The sequence below is a fragment of the Haliotis rubra genome, unplaced genomic scaffold (genome assembly GCF_003918875.1).
Source record: "Haliotis rubra isolate DU_JTF1 unplaced genomic scaffold, ASM391887v1 Scf501, whole genome shotgun sequence".
NCBI lineage: Eukaryota > Metazoa > Mollusca > Gastropoda > Lepetellida > Haliotidae > Haliotis > Haliotis rubra.
In genome coordinates, this window is record NW_025767193.1 from 419,741 (window position 1) to 431,657 (window position 11,917).

An 11,917-nucleotide genomic window follows, 5' to 3' on the forward strand; every position below is an offset into this window, starting at 1 on the left:
AATTGGTTTTATTCTTCAATAAAGAAGTACACGGTAATGATGCATTGTGGAACTATGTTGAAAGTATTGAGACGCTGTTGTCATCTAACAGAAAAGTCTAAAAGAAAGTCTTGAAGGTGGTTTAAGCAATTACTGATGTCTTCAGTGATAACAACATGTGAAGATAAAATCTCACAAGCACAATTTAAGGTGAGCTATAAGTAAAATGCATTCAATAACAGAAAGGCAGTTACTGCTGGTTAATGGTTCCAGCCACCAGCTGAGAGTGTGGGATACTGCCTAAAGCAGCTTTACCGCAGGATATGGTTACAGGGCTTAGAGGAAACAGTGGTTGGCTGGCTGTGATGATATGGGTGATCTTGAGATCAGGTGTCATTGCTTTTAGTTGGCTTCCGCATTGATACAATTGTTGGGGCAAAGATAATGCTCCCCGAGTTAGTGGAAACTGCGACACAGGGAAATCCGGATTCTTGACTCGGGGACAGACATATTCTCAACATATTCTTAACTGCCATACACTGTGTTTCTAATTTAACTGGTTCTCGCTCTCATGTTTACAGAGCCCAGAGTGTTTTACATTTACACCAGAACACACACAAGTTTATTTTCGTCATACTTATTTAATTAGGCTGATTATATTTATGGTTGTATAGTAACATGAATGCACCAGCATACTCTGTCACCTACTCACAAAACAGTAAACAAGAATTGATTATTGTTTTTTTTTATAACTGTCCAAACATTTGAGTGCTGTTTCTCGAAATGTGCCTGTGTGGTTATAAGTGGTTCTGGCTCTAACCCCTCGACTTATTCATGACACATAATATACATTGCTGATTATGAAAAACATATAAACAAAATTATAAGCGTGCAAATCAAAAGTGCAATATTGTGTACTTCGGTTTACTTCCCAAGAAACGAAGCAGCCGGGATACCGAACCCAGTCAGAGCGGGTGGGTGTGCACTCAAGTGCAACGGCTTGTTCATTTGCAGATGCCCTCACTGCTCATTGTGTGTGTATATATAGAGATGTTGGGTTTTGTAAATACACGCCCATTTTTTTGTGTATAACATTTTGCAATCAACAGACATCATAACATGTTGTGTACAAGTATCACACCTGCCTGTCTGTGTAATTACATAATGTGACAGAGACCGAACTCGGGCCATAAATCAATGCGTTTTGTTTATGGTGTATAGCCTGATAGGTGTTAAGTTCAAATTGCATGTCAGTGATCGAAGTTGTGTATTTAATATTGTCATTAGCAGACAGGCAGGCAGACACATATAGGTGTCAATAAAACAGACATTGAGTTTTGTCTGTGACAACGACATATCTATATCACAGTTAGAAATTCTGTCAACGCTAAATAATGACATTGCTTTTAACTGAGAAAGGGACTCGGTAAGAAGAATGCGTGGTGAAATAGACAAATGAAATTATATAAACAGTTAAATCGGTAATCTACTGTCATAACATATAAAAAGCTCGCGCCTGTGAAATATCAACAAAACATTAAAAAAATAGCTCACATCAAAGCTTTCACCGAGTATTCACCGGACAACCGCTTCCAAGCTGCGTGAACCTATTTCACTGCGCATGTGCTATGAGCGCAGCCCAGCTGTTGAAACCACTTTTCCCCCAAGCGCTTGGGGAAAATTAGTGAATCATTTGAACTCCGATTTCACGCTGTTTTTTTTCTTCATCGCATTATTTTCAACTTTATAGTTGAATTTGCATTTTTGATGATTTGTTTCGGTAAGTCCATACCGAAAGGTGTCAGAATCTGCAAAGTTGTGTTTTAAGTTGCATGTGACCTTTAAGGAAATCAAAGGAAGGCAACTAAATCTGTTTGTTGTTGAACACCTCACTCAGCTGTTTTCCAGCTATATGATGGCGGTTTGTAAATAATGGAGTCATGACCAGACAATCCAGTAAATGACATGATGAGCATCGATCTACGCTATTGGGATACTATCACATGCCCGCTAGTCTTACAAGCATGGGTTGCTGAAGATCAATTCTAACCCAGATCTTCACGGGTCCTCATATCAGGACTTACTGACTGGAGAAAGAATAGTATGGTTTAGTGGCAAGTACCATAGATGACCCACCTGAGTATGGTTCTGGGCCCCATTTCACAAAGCAATCGTAGCGCTAAGTAACTCCCATACTTTAAGTTCAACATAGACTTACGACAGTCGTAGCACTACAATTGCTTTATGAAATGGGCCCCTGGAAGGTAGCCAGCTAATACAAAAAGTACGAAGACACTGGTGTTTCCAGTATATCCCGATTTAACAAATTAGACATAAAAGAAATGACAAAACTTTATGCTTGAAATATTGTTTATTTCTTTATCACAGACACAGTTTGGTTTGATAAATACAGTATATCAAGGTGTACATCAACAATATTAAACCTTGTCACGAAAAGGTACAACAAACTTTTGACATGGCGTCAGAATTGTTCTACATCTTAGGGACCAATCACTTGGAAGAAATTCACACAAACTACAGCCTTTAGTCTTGGAGACAGTTTTGTCTTTTTCTAGAAATTCACCTGGACTATTTAATCTGATTTAAGAGGAGCCATTTTGCACTCAGAGACACTACAGAAAGAGGGGAAGTTGATGATGGCTGCCAGTGATAGTTTAATTTTGCTTCCATTTGTTAGATTGCTGTTTTTGATTATGTGATCAGTATTTGATTTGGCACAAACAACTATGGCAAAAACATCAGCAACTCTGACAATAGCATATTTGTGACACTGTTACTAGCACTCTTATGTCACATTGTATCATTAACTTTCACATCTGATATAGACCAATGATTGTTACTTGATTTGGGCCATTTTCTTAATATATGCTCTCTGATATTCCATATTCTTCCTCATGGCATCAATTCGTTCTTCATCTGACAGTCCTACCCTTCCATACCATGCCCCTTGCCACATGGGATGATAGGGGGCGGGGTAGCAGGCAGGTGGGTAGGGGTAGGGATAATAATGGGGTGGGGCATAATACTCAGGGGGATACCAGTAGGGGTGGGGATGGTAGTAACCCCATGGGTTTCCCCACAGTTGAGACCAAGCATCATATGGATAGTCGGACATGTTGGGTTCGAAATCTTTACTGCCCCACCCCTGGTCACCATATTGCACATTTGTAGTGTCATGTTCATCAAACACGTACTGATTATCGTAGGGCAAGTAATCGGCATCATATCCTGAGGAGTAATGATCAGAATGTCTCCTCTGGTTTGTTCTCTCATGTGTATTACCATACTGAGAATCTCTGAACAGTGGGTCGTCAACATAGTTATTCCTGAACACTTCTCGGTCGTATTCTGAACTTGAGCTGGAGGAGTCCGTGTCCGAGCTGTCCGTGTCTCCCTGACTGACGAGATCCTCTCCAGTCACGTACATCTGGTCAGGGAGATGTCGTCCACACTTCCTGCCATACTCAAGCCCATCCAGATCGGCCATTATCTTCCCTTTCCTTGACCTTGGTCTACAGTCCCTCATCAGCTCGTCCTCAACTGTGATGGCATCTGCTGTCAAACTGATCCTCCCTACTCCTCCAGACACATACATCAACTCACAGTCACTCCTCGTCGCTATATTCGACACAGCGTCCTGTTGAACCTTACTTCCAACACTGTTCTCATTCACAGATAGATTACTGACTTTGATCTTATATGGCCTCTTCTCAACCAAAACATGTTCATCCTCTTTGGAACAGCTCTTACCAACTCCTTTCAGATTTGCTTGTTCATAATCTGCATTTGTATCTGGAATGTGTGTATCTCCCTTTAACTCTTCAACACAAACCGAGGGACTTTCTTTGTTACCAGAGACATTTTGTGACAAATACAGTTTGTTGTTATTTGCAGTAAGGTCAAGGTCAACCATGGCAAGAGAGGACACAGACATTGGATGATACCGAACTGACTTCGGTTTCTGGTTGACCTTTTGAGCAGGTGATATTGTTTGTGTAGTTTGGCTGCACATCTGAACTCTTGACACCTGCATCACATCGACGTCTGCTGCAGCATCTCTAGCACTTTGATCTGACATGTCAGGATTGTCTCCCCTTAGCTGTGGCTTGGACAGAGCACAATCATATATCTTGTCTATGCAGTCTGCAACACTCCTCACGAAATCTGTTCCTGGAGTTGAATGTTTCTTTTCAAGGTCAATATTCCTTAAAATAACTTCAGGAATATTCAACATTTTACCACTTTCACCCTTTTCTAAGAACTTCTCATAATCAACAAGCGCACTGCTGTAAGTGTGTGGCTTTGCCAGGTTTTTCCCACCGAGAGATTCCCTGTAGCTTGGGATTGTTAACTCAACCTGGCCGATAGTTCTCGTGCCAACTCCCTGCCTGTTGGCTAATGATGCTTTCATGTTTGTTGTTGCATCACTGTTGGTAGTAATGCTACATGTTTGTCCATTTATCTGAGTAACCATGGCAACACATTTTTCTTCATTTGAAGGATCTGACGGAAATTCCTTGATAGAATCACTATTAACTTTCCTCTTTCGACATTTCTTTGCTGTCTTTATCTTCCTTCCATTTGATAATATATTTGTTCCAGAATCATTCAACTTGGTATGATCGAACTTTTGATTAATATTGCAATCACTCACTCTCTGTTCACTGTTGTCTAAATCATGTTTGTTGTTATCAGATCGACCACATGTGCTATTCATGACTTGTATATTCTTGTTTGTCACACTGTTCTCTTGTAGAGTCATGGGAACCATTCCAAGTTCAACTGTATTACTTCGGTGTTTGGCAACAAGGTCTCAGACACTGCATTTTCTGAACATTTCTTTGGATGCATATCGGACACTGTTTTCATTTCTGTCATTATCAATGAACCTTTGCCAACATTCTCCTGTGATCCTTTTGAGATATTTGAAGAATCCTTATCAGAAATTACCCCGGGATATTGCGTACAAATATTCTCACTCCTTGTATCCTCACCATCATCTATGCCTCCTCCAACACGTCCATTGACTAAATTCAGGTCCTCTCCATCAGTATTCTGCTTCCCATCTTCAATATCCTCCAACCTTCTGTCCTTGACCGGACTTTCCTCGCTTGTCACAGGAAGGTCACATGACCTCGTCCCTGTGTCTGGCCTGGTGATTAGTTGCTCTGTACTGACCATGTCATCCAGGTTGATCTGGACGGTTGCTCTCAGCAGATCCACCGGAAGAGGGTCTGTGTGTACACAGTAGCAGAGTGTTAATGTATAATTGTACAGTACAAAAATAAATCCTTTTACATCCTTAAAACCGTATCCAGGCTATTTTTGGTCTTTTCGTTAATTTCACACTGAAGGCTTTCTTGATTGGAAGATATTCAAACACAAAGTCTTGTGTCGAGTATTTGAAACTTGTAGACACGCAACACTGTCTTACCCCTTAGGGAACTGGGGGCCAAGGGGTAGACTAGAGATTAAAGCGTTCTCTCAGAAGACCCGGGTTCGATTCCCCACATGTCCCATGGGATGCATGATAATATTCAAAATTTGTGACAAGAAATATAAAGTTCATGTTATCAAAGTATTAATCAAACCTTTAATAAATTGACAGCACAGTCATATTACACAAATGGGGGCGGTGGGGTAGCCTAGTGGTTAATGCGTTCGCTCGCCACGCCCAAGACCCGGGTTCGATTCCCCACATGTGTGAAGCCCATTTTTGGTTCCCTTGCCGTGATATTGGAATATTGCGGCATAAAACTAAACTCAGTCACTGAGGAAACAGAGTATCTGAGCTTTGATTGTCTTACCTGGCAGGCTGTTGATGTGAGTGTTACATTTCCTCTCCACCGCGGTCAGACCCAGCTGCTCCTGCCCTTCACTTACCACTGTCACCGCAACACCGTATGACCCTGCAACGCATACAACATACATCGTGAATGAATGTTGTTTTATGCCACAGAAAGTAATCTTAAGTGAGTGAGTGAGTTTAGTTTTACGCCGCACTCAGCAATATTCCAGCTATATGGCGGCGGTCTGTAAATAATCGAGTCTGGACCAGACAATCCATTGGTCAACAGCATGAGCATCGATCTGCGCAATTGGGAACCGATGACATGTGTCAACCAAGCCAGTGAGCCTGACCACGCGATCCCATTAGTCGCCTCTGACCACAAGCATGGGTTACTGAAGGTTCATTCTAACCCGGACCTTCACGGGTAAGTAATCTTAAGAAAAAACATAGAAGAGGGTTGGAAGTTTACAATTTTTGACCTGGCTGATTGTATTCTGAAGGATTATTGCGAGGATCATTGGTCACATCAACCACTGGTTGGCCTCGCCTTCACTCAATTCGGATATGGCTTTGTATACTGCAAAATGTGGTTGATAACAACTTCCACTCACTTTCTATGTGAAAGGATTATCTTTTCTGTATATGACAGCTGTCTGTCAATAATTGAGTCTGGACCAGACAGTCCAGTGATTGACATCATGAGCATCAATCCATGCGATTGGGAAATGATGACGTGTCATCCAAGTCAGCGAGTCTGACCACCCGATCCTGTTAGTCGCCTCTTACGACAAGCATGGGTGCTGAAGATCAATTCTAAAACAGATCTTCATGGGTAAGGCAGCTAAATGTGTGTAAGGTCTGACATTGCTTTAAGCCATATTCCAGCAATATCATCACGAGGGACACCAGATATGGACTTCACACACTGGGAGACACATGTGTTCTCTGGAACATGTATTGATGGCATATTGAATGAATGAGTTTAGTTATACGCCGCTTTTAGCAATATTCCAGCAATATCACAGCGGGGGACGCCATACATGGGGTTCACACATTGTGGGGAATCGAACCCGGGTCTTCGGCGTGAGGAACGAGCCCCACCGCCCCGATGGCATATTGAGTGTTGTCAGCTTTCTAAAACTGAGTTCTGAACATTACAACCACGATTAGCTTGTTATAATTCCATCAGATTCAACATTTTTCTCATGGGGAACTTTATACTGACCAAATCGACCTGCTCTCCCCGATGCGATGAAGGTAGGTCTCGTGGTCCCGTGGGACATCAAGGTTGATGACCAGGTTGACTTTATCGGCATCTATACCACGAGCTGTCTGCAGAGGGAAAGAAGTGCAAAATCATCCTAAACTTTCCACACAACCTACAAGTTTAAATATCCAGAAATGAGCGAGTGAGTTGAGTTTTACGTTGCTTTTAGCAATATTCCAGCAATATCAAGGCGGGGGCACCAGAAATGGGCATCACACATTGTACCCATGTGGGGAATCAAACCTGGGTCTTAGTCATGATGAGCGAACACTTTAACCACTTGGCTACCAACCCGCCCCAGCAGAAATGACAATGGCACAGTGAAAATTTTACAACATCTGTTTGTACTTGCAAAACAACTTATCAGACTGTCCTCATCAGTATACAAGTGACCCCTAAATGAATACTACTCAACATTGTGTGGGTGGATATTTTGAATACTTCATGCTAAAGTGACAATAATTTGTATGACATCCAGATTTCAGTGTCATCATTACAAAATGTGTGATATTTGAGATTTGCTACCACTCACCAGATCTGTGGAGATGAGAACACGACACTTGTAGGTTTTCAGTTTGGCCATGGCCTCGATCCTGTCTTTCTGATCATGGCTGCCAGCAATACAGGCTGTCGGCCACCCCTGTCTCTGTAGTTCATCAGACAGGTTCTGAGCTCTGCATATTAAAATCCAGATTATTGCTAACTAAGGTTTCTGTTAGTAATCACAAGTTTATTACTGGTAAACTTTAATAAGGGATTGGTATGCCAACATGTTTTGATTTTAACACTAGTGTGGGAGTAAGCTCATCAAGCTGTAGGTATCTGCTGTGACAAGATAAAAGTAAAAGCTAAGATTAGGCTGTATACTTTCAAAGGTTCTGAGAAGCTTACACTGATCCATTGACTGGGCTAACAATCATATGTAGCCAGAATGTTTTCAGGCACTGACACAATGCCACATCATCATCATCATCATCATCATCATCATTATTTACTGTAGTACATAGCTGTGACAAGAGTACAGACATTTCAACTGCTGTGGCAATACCTGGTCTGTAGATTGGAGAAGATGAGACACTGCTGGAAGCTGACGCCCGAGAGAATCTCAATGACAGCCTTTGCCTTGGCCTCAAATGCCAAGTTAGCCATGGGACTGTAGGGCACACTCTTGTAGTACTGACGAATACCTATAACAAATATATATATAACTAGCTTTACATTGTCAAGGCAACACAAATATATTCTACACAAAAAAAGCATTAACCAATACTCTATGAATATCCTATGCCTATTATAATTACCTTTACACCTATCATTATCATACCAGCTATTAGCATTTTAAAAATACATGCTTTAAATCTTTATTATGTTATTTCTCTTAAATAATCTATTGCAATATGGTGCCATGTGCGTAGTGTTAGGTATTTCTTTTTATAGTCTCGTCTGATCTTTCCCATCTGATTTAAAATTGCTTAACAAATAACAACAAAAAATACACTCACCTAGAAGTGCCGGATCCGAGATATTGAGTCTCATGAATGTTGGGTTCCGCATGTAGCGTGTCAGATGTTGTGCAAGGGATTCTGGGTAAGTGGCCGACAAAGCCAACATTTGTTTGTTGTCAGGTAGTGCTGAATAGATCCAGCTGAAATAAGATGCAGCAGCCATAAAACAATAATCGGGATGCCATATAGTGACATGTATTCAAATATGGAATTTGAGGCCCTGCTGGAGATTACTCAGGCAATAAATCAATTACATTTAATTTTAAAACAGCGTAGGAAAGTAGACATTAAAACCAAATGCCAGCAACAATGCTGGGGAATTACAACTGGGTTTACCATGATAACAATCACAACCACATAAGATTAAATTAGGCTTTTAATGGATATCTGTTCATATTATTTCTGTCTTCAATGAAACTGTAAATAAAATGCCATTTCTTACTTGATTTGTTCCTGGAAACTCTCTTCTAGAAGTTTATCAGCCTCGTCTAGCACAAATAGTCTAACACTCTCAGTTTTCATCAAGTTTGTCTGGATCAGCTGCTTAATACGACCTGGAAAACAGACAACCATAAGCACCACTAGACGATTCAAGTAACATATTATCTAAGACCCATGAAGATCTGTGTAAAAACTGGTCTTCAGCAACCATACTTGTCGTAAGACTAAGAGGCAACTATTGGTATCGGTTGGCCAGGCTGACTTGGTTGAAGCGCATTATTGTATCCCAATTGCCTATATTGATGCTCATGATGTCAATCACTGGTCTGTCTAGTTCAGATGCAATTATTTACAGACCACAATCATATAGTTGGAATATTGTTGAGTGTCGTGATAAACAACACAACAAACAATATGATATTATCTAAATACATACAACTGAATTACTGACTTTTCTCTTAATTGACTATTTCATAACTTGTGATGATAACAGCTAAAACATATTAATTTTTTTTAAATACTCCATGTTTGTGTCTACTCCCAAGGTTACCACAGTGACATACATTTTCATGTTCGTGAAGATAATCTATTCAAAGGTAAGTTTCTACACCTGCAGAGACTGAAGTTCTGAAGAAATGCTTTCACATCATAATACTGACCAGGTGTTCCTACAGCAATCTGACATTGCTTCAATTTCTGTTTATCTTCGCTTAATGGTAGCCCACCAATGAAAGTGTGACATCGCAATGCTGACATGGCACTGCCAATGTTGTTGATCACATCCCAGATCTGTAAAGCAATCTCTCTTGTTGGAGCTAGGACTAATACCTGTCAACAGATACACATTAACATACATAATAATTATAATCAAAATCAAATCAGGCAATAAACATAATCAAACAATATAAAAAGACACACCAATTATTATCTTCAACATACCTGAATATGCTGAATGCATGCAAGAGACAAAATGAAATTCTCCTTTCATATGAAAACAATTTTTGTAAAATAATTTTTTTAAACAAAAGGAGATTTTTATACTTACAAAGAAACAAAAAAACGAAGGAGTCCCTTCTTGCCCTTCACCATCATATCTCAAAAGCACCACAAATACTTTAGGACCAAATGCTGTTGGAAATCACTAACATCTTTCATGAATAACCGACAATGTGAGCTTGACTTTATACATGTTATACACAGGTCACTTGCAATCTTTTCTGATTGTGACTGGCCATGATGGTGAAAGGTACCAGTACATTTCACTGACTTATAGTAAACTCTTCACGAGGTAGCAAAGCCTTTTCACACTATGGATATAATGACCTACAGGATGATGGTAAACCCATTAAAAACATTGACAATCTGATTAAATCATTAATGTTCCCAAAAGAGTCTAAAGGCATTACTTGACACAAGCATCGTATTCCTGAGATAACCAAGCACTGCATGACATAAGCAGAGTAATGGTCAATGAGACACTCACTTGAATAGCAGAGCTTTGTACTTGTATTGCTTCAAGGGCAATGACAGAAAACACACATGTTTTGCCAGTTCCTGACTTAGCTTGAACTATCAAATCTGAAAAAGAGGGAAGACACATTCAGGACTGAACTACATTCAAAATGTCCACATAATATTTACACGTCAGTGTCTGAAAATGCAATATGAATAAATGAGAAACACTTTATCTTGACCAGTTGCTCCAACAAATTCAAACTCTTGACTGTGATGAGAGCCAGTATATGACTGACATCAGACATTCAAAAATGTTTTAGGTTCTGTGATTAATCTACCAGAAGACAAAGTAAGGAAAGAAACAGCTGCCTGATGTCATTGTGAACATGTCCTTTATGAAATATCCAGTGTTGATGGAACAAGACTGAAATATATTTGTGCTACTTGTACAAATATATTTGGTTCTAAGGATCTCCTACAAGTTAAATGTGTCATTTCAAGATGAATTGACAAAGCAATGACTGCATCTGTTTTAATGTAATTAAAACAGCCATGATTATATGATGACATCTCATGACAATTTATAAAGTGAATGACAACATGACATGGTCCCAAGGATCTCCTACAAGTTAAATGTGTCATTTCAAGATGAATTGACAAAGCAATGACTGCATCTGTTTTAATGTAATTAAAACAGCCATGATTATCTGATGACATCTCATGACAATTTATGAATTGACAAAGCAATGACTGCATCTGTTTTAATGTAATTAAAACAGCCATGATTATCTGATGACATCTCATGACAATTTATAAAGTGAATGACAACATGACATGGTTCCAAGGATCTCCTACAAGTTAAATGTGTCATTTCAAGATGAATTGACAAAGCAATGACTGCATCTGTTTTAATGTAATTAAAACATCCATGATTATCTGATGACATTTCATGACAATTTATAAAGTGAATGACAACGAAATATTAATTTGTTTTACTCCACAGTAACTATACTAACTTAAACGCAACGAGCCATCATGTTAATTGAGCTTGTCATTAGGTCCTCCATTGCAAACATACGACCACACATTTATTAAAAGCACCAAAAGATTAATTCACCTAGTCCACACCGGCCCAACGGGATTGCTTTTAATTGTATTGGTGATGGCCGTTCAAACCCCGAGTTCTGGAGGCCTTGAATTACGGGCTTTGATAGCAGGAGCGAAGAAAAATCCACTTCTTCTGAAATTAATACATCTCCAGTTCGGGTTTTCTCATTTATCTTATGTGCCAAATTCATCTTGGGTGGTTATAATCTGCTGACAGAAAGAAAAACATGCAAAATCGTATCTGAAACTTTTCACATGTGCGATAAAACAACGTAATCCGCCATTTTGCTCGTCGTGCCTTTGCAAAATGTTACACGCAATTCCATTGGTCATTATGTTCCAAACAGCCAA

General features: G+C 39.7%; 1 protein-coding gene across 1 annotated transcript; it reads right to left on the bottom strand.

Annotated features, from left to right (window-relative positions):
* Positions 1-2,331: 2,331 nt before the first annotated feature.
* LOC124291913 (probable ATP-dependent RNA helicase ddx20) lies at positions 2,332-11,855 on the bottom strand. The gene is given in 12 exon segments (XM_046728986.1): positions 2,332-4,753; positions 4,756-5,234; positions 5,808-5,909; positions 7,017-7,035; positions 7,037-7,123; positions 7,591-7,732; positions 8,107-8,245; positions 8,561-8,703; positions 9,006-9,117; positions 9,664-9,832; positions 10,488-10,582; positions 11,577-11,855. Coding segments are annotated over 12 exon segments (3,585 nt in total). The 5' UTR covers positions 11,758-11,855; the 3' UTR covers positions 2,332-2,836.
* Between the last annotated feature and the right edge of the window lie 62 nt (positions 11,856-11,917).